General features: G+C 42.8%; 1 protein-coding gene across 2 annotated transcripts in view; it reads left to right on the forward strand.

The window, feature by feature from the left end:
- The window catches only part of NEDD9 (neural precursor cell expressed, developmentally down-regulated 9), a 98,263-nt gene that overhangs the window by 58,718 nt on the left and 22,481 nt on the right, over positions 1–17,064 (forward strand). The window contains exons 1-2 of one of the 2 annotated variants that reach the window (XM_080578831.1): positions 1,215–1,383; positions 16,624–17,064. In XM_080578831.1, the coding sequence (XP_080434957.1) occupies positions 1,372–1,383; positions 16,624–17,064 (453 nt within the window). In that variant the 5' untranslated portion in view covers positions 1,215–1,371. Of the gene's footprint in view, positions 1–1,214; positions 1,384–16,623 lie in introns of those variants that run through there. The other variant, XM_080578832.1, reaches the window with a different exon arrangement.

Here is a 17,064-nt window from a genome sequence, read left to right on the forward strand (position 1 = left end):
TTTGGCTGTTAGTCCAGCACCACACTACCACCTTGGCCGTCGCATCCTCTGTCCTTGGGAAACGTACCCTAGGAGAAATTTTTATCCCTGCAGTATGAAGGGCAAAAACACACAATAAATAAATAAATACATAAATAAAATCAAAGGTCAAACTCTCTACTTGTAGAAACACACCAAGGAGATTTGCACTTTCCTAACAGTAAGCTGGTCATGCATAATCACTGAAACAATTCTTTCCTTAAATAAGTTGTCTTAAGGATACAGCATACAAATGAGCTGTATTCTTTTGAAGCTACTCAAATTTATTTTGATGGTACACTCAGAACAGTGTTGCCCAAAACTCAGCAATATAAAATAATATCTATTTTGAAAAACGGGGTGAGGGGAAGAAAACAGAAAGAAAAACCCAGAAAAAAATCCCCATAGGAGTAGGGAGCACAGTTGCAGAGTCACGCTCTGCACTGCAGAAGCTGAAGGTTTCATTTCTCACTGAAGACTGAGGTATCTTTTGTATTGACAGGGACTTGTACTCCATGAACTACCAGGGCATGTGCAGGCAAGAAAGAGTACTGAAAAAATACACATTTCTGCACGCATTTGGTAAATATGTACAGTACCACCACTTATTTTAGCCTAGAACTAGGTAATGGAGGAATTACAGATAAAAGTATTGCATTCTTTAGAGGCTATGAAGCCATTTCAGCAATAGGATCTCTCTCTAGAGGACGAGCCACATGAGAATTTCAGACTATCACTGTACTGTGAAATGAAGTTATGTTTGCAGACTGGTAGTAGAAGATTATTCTTTGCTGTTTTTCCTTAGGCCACTAGAAATAGTCTTGAGTCCATCTGTGACCTAGAAACGCTGGGTGAGAGCCAACTTGGGCAAAAAGCAGAGAATTTATTTCCCTTTTATCTCAGCAAGCTGGCGTACATCCCACACACAAAGATTTCTATTACGGGCATTACGGTAATCGTGGCTGACTAAGGGACACGATTTAGGAACCGCGGAGGGCCGCTGCATGTTTCTTTCCCCTGCCGGTTCCTGCCGTCGAACCACGAGCCGCCACCTATCCTCAGCCCCAAGGCCGCCCGCCCCTCCCCCAGCGCCACCTCCCTCAGCGCCGCCTCCCTCACGGCCCCGCCGCGCAACGGCAGGAGCGGGAGAACTGCAGCGGGGCGGGGCGGGGCGGGGCGGGCGGGGCGTGGCCCTGGTGTGGGCAGGCGCCCAACGGGAGGGGCGCTACGCGACGGAACGGGGGAGCCTGGCGGCGCGGCGGGCGGCGAGACGCGGCGGCGACGAGGATGGTGACGGGGATGGTGATGGTGGCTATACGGCACTGAGCCTTGCCCGGCAGCCCCTCCGCAGCCATGAAGTACAAGGTGAGGCGCCGGGGAGCCCCAATGCCCGCTGCTAGGGCTCGGGTTAGCGGGGTTGAAGCTTTGAGGAGTCGCGTTTTGGGGGGCAAATGGGATGTGCTGCCTAAAAAAAAACCACCATCCAAACATTTTCCTTATCCAAAACAACAATAATAATAATAAAAAGCAACTTTATATTAAAAAAAAAAAATAAAAAGCAACTACATTTGCAAAAATAGGCAGCCCATCCCTCTGTCCCCCATTAAATAAAAAGAGGGACTTGGACCTTCAAGACCCTTTAGAGGTGAGACACACTCTTTCGGGAGACACAAATTTGCAGACTTCTGTCTTAATATTACTCCACTTAATTCCACTTGATCCTGCTTTAAAATGTCTGGGCAAGGCACTGCTTCACTTATGGGGCTGTAGATTAGCATACAGACATACCGTAATGTTGTGCGATTAGGAAAAAAGGGGGGGGGGGGGGGAAGGAAAAACTTTACTTTCTCTGCCAAAAGTAACTGCAGCATCAGTGCAACGGGGAGGTGATTTAGAAATGTCACGCACGGTACACGCTTGGAGATTTTGGACCGAAGATGGGCAGAGTGTGATGTAAAGGAGCCCACATCCTACAGTGGTGGATAAAGCTTAATGTGAGATGTCTGAGGGATGCCTAGGCAAATGTACACTCATCCTTATGCCTTTCTGATGTCTGAGCTCAGCCCAGGGTTTGCAGATCTCTCATACCCAAACTTGGGAAAGTTTAGACTTCATTTTCAAAGCTGCTGTCAGTTTATCTCGTGGCAGTAAGAGTAACCAGGAAAGGGAGATTGTTTGAGATACAGACCAACCAAGATACCCTGTGACTTTGGAAACTTTGATCTGCATCTGGTGGCTTTTTTTTTCTTTAATTATTATTGTCTCTCAAATAACTGCTTTAAAGTCTGAGGTCAAATTCCTCTCATGCTCCTTTCTACTCCCCCTTCAGACCAGTTCGGGTGGACTTTGTACCCACTTAGGAAAGCCGTGCCTCTCCTCAGAAAATATCAGGCAATTGGGAGTAAAAGAGCACAGTGTCATTGTTAGACCTCCTGAAATGCTTCCCAGTTGTCCACAACTAAGCAGCACTTTTATCCCAGTAGCAAAATAATGGTCCTGCATGGTTATGACAACTCCCTGACTTTTCTTGTCACCGTCCATCCTTCCTGTGCTGCATGATCACACTTCCTATGTAACCCAGTGGCACTGCAAGAATAGGAATTAGTAAGGTAGTTGAAAAGGGGGAAGTCCACCCTGTTCCATAATGCTTCCTGTGCCCCTGGTCTGGTTGAAATGAACACTTTGGTTTGAGGAGGTGATTACGTAATTCTAGATGGAGCAAGCTAGACAAAGAAAGAGCAAGCCTTTAAAAAAGTTTTTTAAAAAAAAGAGAGGTTTTGACCTCAGAAACCTTCTTGTCAGGCTAGGATGTTTGCTTTCTTTAGGTAATGTGAAGTAGTTACTTACACTGTTTAACTAGGACAAACATCCTTAGGTATACTTCATATCCCTGGATTAACATACAAAGAAATTACCTGCTCATTCAGCTCTGATATTTTCTTTCTTTCTTTTTCTATAGGGAAACAAAAGTCCTGTACTTTTTATTGTTTACAGAAAATAAAGAAACAGAGCATACTCATGTTCTGCCTGGGAATGTGACAACTCCTCAGAGGTGGCATAGCTTCCAGGTGCAGAGTTGGGTCTGTTTCACTGCTCCTGGTATTCTCCCGGTGGTGTTATTTTGGGGGTTGTCACTCTTTACTTTTGTTGCAGTAGTCTATCAGATAAGGCTTCATCTACTGAAGTGATTGAGGTCCCTATTACTACTTAGGGTGTTAACGGAACAGGAACTGACTTGTGTGGGAGACCCCAAGTACATCTCTCCATCACTCCTGACTTCACTTTCAGTGTGACTAAACCCAGGGTTGTTTCTGGTCTAGAGTTCCTTTCTGCTACTCAGTCTGTTATCTTCTCCCTTTTTTCACTCATAAGCATTTTGAAAACTTATTCCCTCCCTTTGTTCTTTCACCCAAGTTTCTTTTATTCTTCATTCCACTCTTCAAACATTCTTCTAAGATAATACCCAAGTCCCCTGTATGCCAGGGAGGAAATTCATGTGGATTTCAGCAATTTTAGAATTTAACCTTAGATGTCTGTATATTTCTATCTTTTGCTTACTGTGTGAAATTCGGTGAAGATGTGACTGTAAACCAAGGACAGATCTGACCTAAGGTCAGGTCTTCTTCTACCGTTCATGTTAAAGTTAAATACTGGAGAATACAAAAGTTATTTTGATTGAGCCATGGGAAGATAGGAAGCATTGAGCATAACAAATACATCTGTGCTGGTTGCTAGTATTTCTTAGTCCGACTTGTCTGAAAGCTACTTTCAGAAACTAATTCCTGTAGGGTGCAGTTGTATTATGGTAATGCCCCAGTTCTTCCTCATTTGATGGCAACAGCATCTTTTTGTGCTAAATCCCCATGTTCCACAAAATTGCATCCCCTCAAGTTCTCGAAGGATGCTATTCCAGTATTCTTGAAATCAGAAGGTGAAATCCACTCTTCTGGAACCAAACCCAGACTGACTGTGACTCCAAGGATGAAGCAGTTATGGCTGAAATGCAGTATGTTGGAACAGAAATATCTGTGGGTTACTGTGACCAGAAAAGAACATGGGTGGGAGAGGTTATCTCTGGCCAGTAATTCCAGTGCCCTATCTCTGGCAATGCTAGTGTGACACAAGCAAAAGAAGGGGGCATTGTCATAACAAGGCTTTTGTGGCTTGTTGGCTGTTCACAAGCAAGACAAAAAAGAGGAGGAAGGAGAAAGGGGACTTATCTCTTTACTAAAAGATCCATACAGTTGGTGAAAGAGAAGAGAAAAAGAACTACATTCCTTACCTCACTTAAGCCAAAAGGAATGACGTAGATGTAAAGTATTAGGTCTTGATTATCTATTTTTAGATAATTTGTTGGGCAAGGAAGAAACCTAAGTAAATAGGGTTTGTAAAACAGGGATTTGTGCTAAGGCACAGTGCTTTAATATATAGAATTGATTACAATGCCTGCATGCCAAGACAAACAAAATACTGTCACTGGGAAGAAATACTATATTCCCAACCAGAAATGCTTGTGAAAAGCTGCTTGTAACCCTGGCAATGAAAGACTTTAAGCATCATGCCATGTAAAGGGAAAAGAACTGCCTGTACTTTACTAACCAATCCTCTTTGTCTTGTTTATTCCTCACACTCTTTGTTTTCCTTTTTTTTTTTGTATCTCAGCAATCACAGTGTGACAATCAAACCTAGAAATAAATAGGAGCTGTAAAACCTTGGAGAAGGTCATATTAGAGAAACATATTAGAGAAACAAACCAACAAAATGAAAACTGTGCAAGTCTCTGTTATGGTCATGAGTTTAGAGTAGAAGTTTCATGATTTTCTCTCCTCTGTACGCATATGGAGGGAGATGGCAGAATCCCAGCAGGATCAGGCCTAATGGCATTTATCAGCAGCAGCACTAGTGAGAAGTAGCAGTAGGACTGGCTCCTTCACAAAACTTGGAGAGCCACCATCGTTTTCAGATTTCTACTCTTCCCCACTCTGGCCTCTGCATGCTGCCCCTGCCCTCCAGTAGACTTGCATACAGCTTCTGAGTCTCAAGTCTGTATTTATATACCTAATGGTGGTATTTGCCTCGGTATGTCCAGGTATCTGAGAAACTTGTGACAGAATTTGTTTAGCCTCCCAGAGACTTCCTAGGATAGCAAGGTACTGTACTGTTAGTCCCATTTTGCAGGTGGAGGTGCTGTGCCATACAAATGTTACAGAACTTATTTCAGAGGGAGGAGCCAGGACAAAGCGTTACAGCTAACAGCATGCATTTTTTTGCGTGTTTTCTAAACTTCTGTGTTTTCATGCTAACAGCTGCTCATTAGTAATGTAGCTGTAAGCCTGTTCATCAAGAGCTAGTTGTCTAAAATACTGCCGTGCTATCTAACGACATGATCAGAGGGGGCCCTACCAGATTAGAGAGTAGAGCTGCCTAATAGTAAGGCTTCATAGAAACATTTCCTGCAAAGGAAAAACTTCAAGCACAGGAGAAAAGTTCTGCAGCCCTTCTAAGCCAATGATCACCACTCTGCAGGACACAGGCTAGCATTTGGAGAAGTCATATGAAGTGTTATTGTGAATTCAGCATTAACTCTGGGACCAGTTTGTAACACTGTATGAAATCACCTTTGGAATCTCATAATCTCAAGCATGGCAACAGTCAGGGTTAGAAAAGATTATACTTGCACTGATAACTTATCGCTGAACATTGAACTCCTACGTGTGGTGTCTCAGGAGAAGTTTATGTGATTGAATTGCCTAGTACCTGTTGCTCTACAACATTACAAATACCAGAGTCATTGCAGTAAGGTCAGGCTTGACTAGTGACCCAAGTAAAAGTTGAGAGGAGGAAATTCTGAGTCACTCACAACCTCCTTGCTCCACTACTGGAAGGGGTGTCCCTGTTTGGCTTCTTTGGCCAACTTTAAACACAGTAAGAAACAATCTTATATTCATCATCTTGCAAAGAGCATGTGCTCATGGCAGTGCTCTGAGAGAAGCAAGCCTACAGTCCTGCTCTTGCACAGGAGTGCAGGCAAAGAGGAATCTGGAATCTTTAGTGTCTGGAAATAGCAAACAGCCTGGTGTCTCTCTGCATGCAAAGACTAGAAGAACATAATTGAAACATAGAGCTCCCTCCGTGTCTCAATGCCATTACCAAAGATGCTAGGGGCATGGGAGGACTTCAGTACACAACAGCTTGAGCTAGCAAAAGTCACTTTTGTTTTGCCTAATTTATTTAGACTAGCTTATCCCAAACACTTAGGTGCGTAAGTCCTATTGATACCAATAGAAGGTAAGCATGTGTTTGTCCCTAAAGTCTGGAGCACAAAGATCAGTGTGCACAGGTGTCTGCTTTAGCTGTGACAAAGCTGGAGAACCTGCATCTTTGAGAGTTCCTACTTCTGCCTGCCTTTGATGAAGAGAAATAGCTGAACTTTTTGAGAGAGCATATACCTCTAAAAGCTCACATTCAGTGATGTTTGGAATCATAAATTTGGAAGTCACTTTTCAAGACACTTCTTTATGTAATACATGCTCTCTGAACACCCATGAAAGCAGTGGACGTTCATCAGCAACCGTACTCCAACTGCCAAAATATGCTTTATAGTTGGTCTGCAGTAGGATTAATCAGACAGTCCTCTGGGACTGTACTGCCAAAAATATTGCTGAATACATGCCATAAATATTTGTAAGTCAGGCTACTGCTAAGTAAATCTGCATTTAAAGGTACTCCTTGCTGCCTGTAAATGGCTGCAGCTCTCAGTATCAGTGAAGCTGTGTCTCTTTACAGCAATAAAGAGTACAGCCCTTGAGTTTTGCTACCTGTCTATCACAGGCTACTCTTGGCAAGTGACCTTTTTCATTTGCCTGTTGGTCTAGACATTACAGTAGTGGAAACTGTCTTAATTTTAAGGAGTTCATTTTTCCACAGCGGATTTGGACGTAGTTTGTGTTTGACAAGAAACAGGACTGCTAAAGCTATAGTTTGCAGTCCGAGAAACCCAAGTGCTTAGCATGACAAAAACTTTATTTTTTTCCTCTGTAGGGATGAAGCTTATTCCTGCCTTTCTGTTTTTGTGTTTATTTCAAAGGTGCTTCATTAACAGTCAGAGTGGATTAGGCTGCCTGAGAAAGGAAGAGTAATAAGAAGGCGTTTACTCTACAGAAATGCAGTCAGCACATCAGAGGTCCTTTCTTAAACAGGCCTCACTCACAGCAAGGTTGAAAAATTTAGCAGGAGCAATAATGTGAATCATTTGGTCACAACAAATCTCAGAAAATGCTGCACCATCCTAGGACTTTATCTCAATTCCTCCAGTGAATGTCTTGCTTAGTTGAGGGCAGGAGGGGGGGAAGCACAGACTGAAGATTCTGTGATTGTCTTTGAAACATATATATATATATATATAATCCAAAGGGTTAGGTATAAAACATCTGGAAGTGTACACTGTTTGTTTGACATGCAGTTTGCAGTAGGTATGTTCATGAATACCTCTCTCCTAAGGACTTTACATCCAGATAAAAAGCTTAGGGTAATAAATCAACTTTTACTGTTACAGAAGGGCCTAGTTTACAAGCAGATATCTTCTCTTTTTTTCTCTCTCTGTCTTATTATCCTGGTTTACCTCATTTGCAGCCCTTAAGCTCCACAAACCAATCTCTCATGCAATCGAGAATACAGTTAAAGTTTTATTTCAATTTGAGAACAAGTGTGGTAACGACAGCCGGCTAAAACACACTCCCTTCTTGCATCTCCATGAGAATGCTTCCCTAGAAAATGTCAGCTTGCCAAAAAATGAGCTGTGCTGGTAGTTTGGTGACTTTTTGCTGACTTTTGGTGAGTGCCCAGTGGTCTGGAGAAGACCCTGATGGGACCTGCCAAGCCTCATCTGACAGCCAGGCCTGCCTGTCCTGCAAGCATGTGATCTCCAGGCAGCTCTGGCTTCTTGTCCCCTTGCCAGGCTGCAGGTGGGTGCCTGGGGACACAAGTTCCCAGGCTTGTTTTCCCCCAGTAACCTGAACTCTTGGGGCATCGTCACAAGTTGTGGCTGCTGTTTAGTAACCCAGGTGGGTGATGGTAAAGTTACAGGAAAGGATGGCTTTCCCTTCTGTGGAGAGTTTTTGGAGACAGCTGGGAGAAGAAAAACACATCCCAGTTCAGCTAAGTTTTGAATGTTAAAATCAATTAGTCATACTTTCCAAAGCTGAAGACATCACACAAAAGTCTGTGACAATACCGAAGTCTTATGTCTACACAGCTATAGTTTCTTGACAGTCAAGCTGTGATTGTTTCCCCAAAGAGTTGCATATGGAAGGGTTAAATTTGGGAGCAAGAGGTTCTTTTAAGGAAAATTTCTCTGGAAGAAGGCTGCTCACTAATGCCAAAAAATGGAAAACTGAGAACTCAAAACACAAGTTTCTGGATTCTTTCTTTCCATCCTTCCTTTTTTTTTTTTTCCTTCTGCTCCTTCAGTTTTTACACATTCATCATCCAGTCTCCTTTCATTAAGTTTTAATTGCTTGCCTGAAGGAAAGAGGTTAGGTTTTCCACATGCTCTTTGATTTTGAGGCACTGGGGTTTAATCACAGTGAGATAATATTTACTCTAACGCTATTGTTTGCACGCTTTATTTTTTCCCTCTTTTTTATTTTATTTTTTTTCCTGTTGATGTCACAGAAGGCACACAGTCCTCAGACAGATTTGAAAAGGCCTTTAAAAGTCATGGAGCTAGATCACACCCTTCCTTGGGTGGGGGGAAAGGAAACTGGTTACGAGGGTAAAATACATACAGAAAACTCTGTGAGTTAGGTGTGGTGGAATTTCCCAAAATATCAATAGGTCTCGAAAGTAATAAGTCAGGGGATGTGGTTTGTATTCCCAGAAAGAGCAAAGAAAAGATTTCAGCACTTCAGAAACTCAGGGGGCGGGGGAATAAGATCAGGGTATGTGATCAGGGGATCGCTGCTCTGCCTCGCTGTTAATTGTGCTGTCTCTAACCATATCTGCCTTGTGTGATAGCTCCAGACCAGGCTGGGTGGTCTGACAACACACAAGCAGAGTGCATTAATCTCATGGGTGTTCCCCCATGCTGAGCTAAAGTGCATTGCCTCAGCCAGGCCCTTTTCTAGCCCAGCTATGGCCTGTTCAGTCCCAGCACCAAGAGCCCAAGCAGGAGGTTACTATGAGTGGGAGGGAGAAGCCGCTTCTGCGTGCTCACCAAGCACCTCAGAAGTCTAATGTGATGCAAAAGGCATTAATGGTACAACCACCCTTCTCTACATCAAAGATAGGAGGGGTAAATCAACTCCTTATGCAATGTCTGATCTAAAATTATATTTCTGTGATGATCTGTGTAATGCCGAGGAAAGCAGGGCAGCCCCCTGAGACCTCACATCCCCTCTAGCTAAAATCAAATGAGAACAGCCAAACAAGCAAAAAACAAAGCAAAAGAAACACAACCAGAAGAGGCAAAAGTATAGCTTGCTGTGCAATGTAGAATTATCATTTTATTGCTCTTAATAGATTCTGAGCAAGAGAACTGTGTTTTCAGCTCACTTGCCCAGTGTGAAATGTCAGGCACAGCAAAAAGCAGATGCACTCAGTGCAGAACAATGAAGGATCTTGTGTGCTAATAATCTTCATTTTCACATTTTTCCTTCCCCCCATCTCCCTTTCATCACTAAGGAGCTGCTCTTTTATTACCTTCTTTAGGATTCATGCACTTGGATTCCTTCCCAAATTGCAGGTTCACTGCTCTGCCTCAGTTTTGTAAAGTACTTTGCTGACTGCCTGCAAAAACTCTGGATGCACGAATCTCTCTTACATGCTTAAAAAGGGATAGCTGTGGTGAAACAAAAATGTCCTCAGAGCTGAGAGCACTTGGTCTCTCATGTGTTTACTTTATGCTTGAATCCCAGTCATGGAAGAACTGATGGGCCACATCAGCAAGCAGGAGTGTGAAGTGTCTGAGCCCTAGCTGATCTGCTGGCTGATTGCCTGCCACCCCTCCTGGGTGGAATATTGTGCCTGTAAAAGCCGACTGTGAATATATCCAGAGCATGACAGGTATCATGCCCTCCTGTGGCTTACCCCAGCATGAACCAGTAAGGAGGGTATATGCGGACTTGTCAGCCTTACTTTCTGCATAACTGGTTTCACTACCAAAAGCAGCCCAGAGCAAACTCCTAAATTCAGGCGTCTCAGGCTGGACGAGAGCTGGGACAGCTCAGTGGAACACTGAAATTAGACACTTGCCTTTCCTCTCTGCAGACCCAAGATTTTCCACATCACAACTTCCAGACAGCTTGGCACGCTTCAGCATGACTGGCAGCCTGTGTTCCAGAGATACACAGGACCAGACTGAGGATACTCAGGGCAGAAGATCTGTTCTTGTTAGGGCTCTGCTCAGGCTGTCACCTCATAGCTCGCTCTCTCATTAGCTGTAAAGTCAACCTTCCAAATCTGTGCATGGAAAACTGCCTTAATTTCCAGACAGCAGGACTTGCAATTATTCTGGCTAGTAACATTTAACCAGAAAAGTGTCTGTGCTAAAACAGAGGTGTTTTTGTTTTTGTTTTGTTTTGTTTTTTTGTGGAAGAAAGCAAAGGAGAGCCTAAAAAAGGTAACTATGGCTTTTGCCTGTATAAGTCTATGAAACCTTATGACACTGAGCATTTGCAGCCAGGCTCTCTGTTTTGTCATTATCTGTGAGCCAAGGAAGCTCATGTTTCCCAGAGCCAATGGACAGACCACAGGTCTGAACTGGGTGCTGTGGGCTTCTCAAAGTCCTTCTGCTTGTCCTGCTGAAGCTGTGGTAACAGCACTGCCCTAGTGGTGCAGCAAGCTGTGTCACACATGTTGTGGTAGCATTTCCTGCTTCCTCTATGGAGCTATTAACTTAAAATAAAAGGTTAAGTACCTGCACACAGCTTGTTGCTGGCACTCAGCTACTATGGGTCTGCACACACATGGGCTGCTACCACCAAGCACTAAGGGACCATTTTGCAGTCCATAACCCATGCAAGTCACTGCCTTCTTCCACATTAGAGGAGAACAGCAACAGACATTTTCTAAGGCTGAACGTCTTATTCTGTCACCTTAGGCAACTTGTATTAAGGAGACAGGACAATATTTACAAAAATATTCTGTGATGGAGAATTAAAAGCGATCCAACCAAGATGAAGCTTCTAGTTTGTGCACAGGCACTTCGTTGGGGTGTCTCCCTTACCTTTCCTTCCTTTGTTGCTCTCTTCCTTCCTTTTCCTAAGCTATCAAAACATAGCAAAGAAGCCATTTGGGCTTTTAAGAAACAATTTGTCCAATAATAGAGCGGAATCCCACCCTTCTTCAGATAAGAACAGAAGTGATTTCCCTGGTTCTATTTTTGCGGAAACTCCAAAGATAGGAAGCAATATTTAAAAACAAAACAAAGAAGAAAATAAAGCACACACAAAAAAACCACAGTACACCCCACAAGCCAGAGGAGGGGACAGTATGCACAAACCTGTGTTCTCTGGAACGTCATCAAATTGCACCTCTGAGGGAAGTGACTGCATTTCAGTGAGCTTACATTTGGCTGACCCTTTTCTTTCAGTATTCATTCACGGCAGCACTGGCTGAGCACTCAGGTCAGCAGCTCTGCGCCAGGAGCTTGGCACCGCAGCCCTTGGCGCTTAAGGAGCCTTTTGTATTTAATCTCATAGCGTGTCGTTTATCATTCCTGTGTTTACTTGCATGGCTGCCTGCACCTCACACGCTCTTGTTACCCACGTCACTGGCTGTGTTTACTCTAACAGCAGGAGTAGATGTTTCCACCGCTCTCTCAGTTACCTCTTCTGCCACTCAGCCTCATCAACAAGCAACCGTCCATTCTTCAAATTAAAAATAACAGAATTTTATCAGTTCCCTTTGCTTTAGGGAAGGCTAACAAAAATAGTTCATATTTTTCAAAGTATTTTTGTGTGTCTTTGTTCAGCTGCAGGCATGCTAGCCATTGATCGCTGTAGGTTTAGGAGAGAGGAGACAACTTTGACTTTTCTGAGATGGACCTCGTTCAGTCTTTATGCATCTGAATCTGGCCTGTAATCTCTTCTGCATCTGAGAGGAAAAATAGTTTACACAGAGAGGTTTGTTTTTTTTTTTTTGCTTCAGGTACTACAAATAGGACATCTGACAGCTTTCAGGGCAGCATCTTTTGTTCTCAGCCAGGGAAATGCATCCTGGACTCAAAAGAGAAAAATCTAAAGTGTGCAGAGAATATGAATGGATTTAGAACTGACATTGAAAAAACATGAAATTCCAGGTTCACTTTACGTAGTGAACCCTTGAAAACTTTACTTCTGTCTCAATTGATGTTGAAATTTGGGACTATGGGCACTGTAATCTGCATATAATCTAGAGAGTATCCAGTCAAGTCCAGAGAGTCCAGAGACTTTCCAGTCAAAAAAGTCAAAGCTCTCGTTAACTGAAGCATGGCTGCTGTGCTGCTATAACACAGGAGATCAGGAGAACAGAGTTGTTTACAGACCATGGGTACTTTCAGTTTTAAGAGAGCACAATTGCAACTGTCATGCAACCGAATGATATATATATATCATATATCACATATGTGATATCATATATCATATATATATATCATGGCATATATATATGATATATATGATAAATATCATGTAACTGGATTGATAGAGAGCAACAGAGACATCCATCCGTAATCTTATTAAAAGAAGGCCATAACAGCCTTTTTTCCATAAAAGTTCATTTTATGAAGCACAGCTGATTTCCATGGCAAACCAACATTTGTCCCTATCTAGGATCAAATAATTTCTCCCCTGCCATTACAGAACATGAATTTGTAGTTCTGAATCTGTTGCCCTCCTTTTTCCCCCTTATTGTATTGGAAATATAAAAAGAATTTTGTGCAACTTCCTAGTTGCCAAAACAACTCCAAGACACGTTTCTCATCAGCCCTTTCTCTAATGCCAGTTTGTTTAAGAAATGGCTGAGTTTTTTTTAGCACTTAGTCATGCAAAAAGGTCACTGCTGTGCCTTTGCCTTCTCATCTCAGATGTTAGAGCTTATTTGGTGCTTCACAGATAAATGAGTAATAGAACCAAGCCTCTAAGAGCAAGTCCAGTCAATTCCAGATAACCCTCTCCTGTGTCTAAGCTGATAGATCCAAACTGAGACTATATTGTGAGATACGGTCTGATGCCCACAATATCCCAAAGCTATTCAAATTTGTCAAATCAATCCAGATAAAGTATTGAGGGGTATCTTTGATCAGGACTTCTTTCTGCATGTGGAAGAGTAGAGACTACCAGCCTGATCACCACAGCCAATTAAAGATTGCTGTGTGGTTCTCAAAAGCTTTCCTGATGAGCTTCTATGGTGACTATTTTGATTTTTCTCAAGGCTGACTATGCTGACTATGCTGACTAATAGCAGCATCTGTGATACTGTTCCTGAAGCTCACACTGAGAAGTCCTGTGAAGGAAGAATGGAGTCAGAGAAACACTCAGAACACGGGAGGTTTGCTTAGCATGAAAACTTGTTGGCAACCAAGCAACAGGATTTTTGTTTCTCATTCCAGTGCTTGTTTGGAGGAATATGTTATGACTTTACTGCGCCATCAGTGAGGGATGCTGGTGGCATGACTATGGGCTATTCAAAAGGCCTTGGGAAAATTGTTGTGAAACAAGTGGCAACCAATTAGTATAATTCACATACTGGTGCCCAAGTTAACACTGACAACAAGAATCTGATGCTATTTGCAGCAAGGAAGTTCTTGAAGCATATCCAGAAAGTATTAACATGCTGCATGCCAGGTGGTGAGAAGGTCACTGGGACAGAGATAATGAGCAACTGGAAACAAAATTCACATGGGACTTTTTATCTGCTCTAATTCTGCCACCATTCCAGGCTTTGTTCTGAGAACTGCTTTGCTGTAGAACCTAATCATGTTTTTTAAATACCTTAAACCAATGAAGTATAGAAGAATAAGCATTTATCATTGGTTTAGCCTGCTCATTTTGTGGACACCCTGTAATCATTGTCCTCTTTAAACATCATCCTCTGCAAAAGCCCTGTTTAGTTATACAGGCTGAGCTAGTCACATCAGTAGATTTCTCCTGTGAAAGACACATTTGAAAGAAATGTAAAAAAATAAGTGATTAACTTGAATATTCACACTGGACAGGAGCTTTTCTTTTCTGAGCTTCTTGGGCTCAGCTGAGCAGTAAAGTCAACACAGCAATAGCACAGATGTAGCATTTGAGAAGAGACCATTGTGTTTACTGGTGCTAAGGAATAGTTTTAAAGTTCTGCCAAGGCACGGACAAAATTGCTTTGTGCTGTATCTCTATTCACATTTCTCAGCATTGTTGACTGATGAACAGAGTAGATTTCAGTCAGAGAGAATGGTGGGCCCCCAGTGATGCTCTTCACATGGGAGCTCAAAATGGCAGTCCTGCTTTTCCAAGCCAGAGCCTAATTTATAATGACCTCCCTAATGACGCTGATGAAAGGCAAAGCCGATGTTTCTCATACATTTGAAAGCTGATACCCGGTTCAGAGAAGAGAAAACTGATCTCAGGCACCCTGTTTCAACACCACATGTCTGAGAAAAAACATATTCATCTTCCTTTTATGTGACATTTGAGCTTCCCCCTTCTCCATCCACCAGTTACGCCTTCATACAACCTCCTGGTTGTGTGCTGTGCTTAGAAACATTGACCCAAGCAAGATCAAATGAAGTCTGCTGTCTTGATGAAGAACAGAGATGATGGGGAAACGCTGGTGTTTATCAATGGGAAAAGATATAATGAATGGGGGATAAAAAAAAAAAAAGTTTTAATATGTCCGAGAGGGAGAATAAATAATGACAGATAAAAACAGTAAACTGTACTTGCCACTGTCCCTTTAATAGAGGGAAGATAAACCTTCTAGGCAGCTGCATATCCTATCTTATAGTGGATTAGCACCATTTCAGCCCGTGTACTGCATCCAAATACTTAGTTAGAACACTCCAGATATAGGGTTCCCTGTGTTTTTTCAGGTGCTTACAATTAATTTATAACTGTCTCTGCTGACTGCCTTCACCAAAAAGCGGGCAGGCATGGAGCAGTCACTGTCAATGTATCTGGAAACATCACCAGAGCCAAAAAATGAAACGTCCACGGCCTTTGTGAGGGCTCCAAGAATGTCAGTACATACAGCCTGCCTACTTTCTATTGAATACCTAAGCTTGACTGTTAATTCAGAACTGAATGTGCCACACAGGCCTGCAGAGACAGAGGGAAAGGATCTGGTTCAATCTATGAGAGGAGATAGCACTTTTCAGGAAGATATCTGCACCTCACAAACCACAGGTCTACAAAAACTCAGAGGTGGCTTAAAACTTCTTAGCAGAGGTACCGCTGGTAGCATAGCCACAGCAAAATGGACCTCAGGGCAAACTGCAAAACCTGCCTGAAACACTAGACAGATGCTTGGGAGTAGACCCGTGTGAGGTTTCATATTATTTCAAGTGGAGAAGTATCAATGATCAAGCAAGATGCATATAAGAACTCTTAAACTGTTAAACTGACACTCTTTGGCTGCCCTTGGAGTCCTCCCAAGTTGCACATTGATGTGCTATGCGGTAATGTTTGGTACCTAACTTCTTAATTCTCTTTGACTAAAGGACATGCCCACATAGACATCTTACAGCTTTCCCTGTGGCAAAGCTATGACTCCCGCTGGGGTCACTGAGCACATTGTTTTTGAAATAATGTTCTCTTCAAGATCTGTCTACAGAGAGCAGGGCTCTAAGGAACCTTGTCCTTTGTATTTTTTTTTGTTTGGGGCTTTAGGGTGGTGGTGGGTGGATGGGGAAGCTTTTTAACCTATTAAGCTGCTTTTATGCTGTTCCACTAAGGAAGTTTACAGAAAGAATGAGAAGGCACAGAGCTACATAATACGAGTGTCGTAGTTCAGAAACAGTGACATTTTGTCAGTTTACATTTTAGGGTGGGTTTTCCTCACCCTGTGATCCCTAGATCCCTAATTTTAAGAAGTCTGCAGGTGTTAGCTAAGAAAAGCTGTCCCACTGTCATTATGCTAATGGAATCTGCACCTCTCTGCACCCAAAAGCCTTTTGGGACCCTGCAATTGTTCTGGTTTATGTTACTTGGAGTGGTGTTCAAAATTTATTTAAAATATTGGCTAGCTAGCTGTAGCTCTGTACACAGAGTATACACATGTTTATAGGGAAATCAATGCCAGGAGATGATGAGTTTACAAGCCCCAAGGAACAGGAAGAGCATCCTGGAGCTGAGAGCAGAACTCTCCTGGCTTACAGTCCTTATAGGCAAACAGACAATTTAAAGAGCTTCTACTGGACCTGGTATTACTGGAAAAGCTCTCACTTGCAGTGTTGCACCTCATTTCTCCAACTTGGGAAAGAGGAATCCTGTGTTATGTTGCATCATTTTCTGGGTTATTTTGGTTTCCTGCACACTTCTTTGTCAAATTCAGTTCTTCTTTCTCTCCACCTAGAATGTCCTTGAAGTTTTAGAAAAATTCTTGCTTGTTTGTTCATTTGTTTTTCTTCTCTTTCTTTCTCCACAGAATCTTATGGCAAGAGCCCTGTATGATAATGTCCCTGAATGTGCAGAAGAGTTGGCCTTCCGTAAAGGAGACATTTTGACAGTGATAGAACAGAACACTGAAGGCCTTGAAGGATGGTGGCTCTGCTCCTTACATGGCCGGCAAGGCATCGTTCCAGGCAACCGTGTGAAACTTCTGATAGGTCCAGTGGTACAGGACAGTCCATCTGGCCAGAATATGTCCAGTTCAGGACTGACACATCAGTCCTTCAACCAACAAAAAATCTATCAAGTGCCAACCTCGCATGCTTCTGCACAGGACCCTGTCTACCAGGTGCCGCCTTCGCATCTGAATCAGGGAATTTACCAAATACCCACTGGTCATGGTCTAGTGGGGCAAGATATTTACCAAGTGCCACCTTCCATGCAGAGATGCCTTGACGGTCCGCCTCTGATTAACAAG

This window comes from Anser brachyrhynchus (assembly GCF_964034855.1).
Source record: "Anser brachyrhynchus genome assembly, chromosome: 2".
NCBI lineage: Eukaryota > Metazoa > Chordata > Aves > Anseriformes > Anatidae > Anser > Anser brachyrhynchus.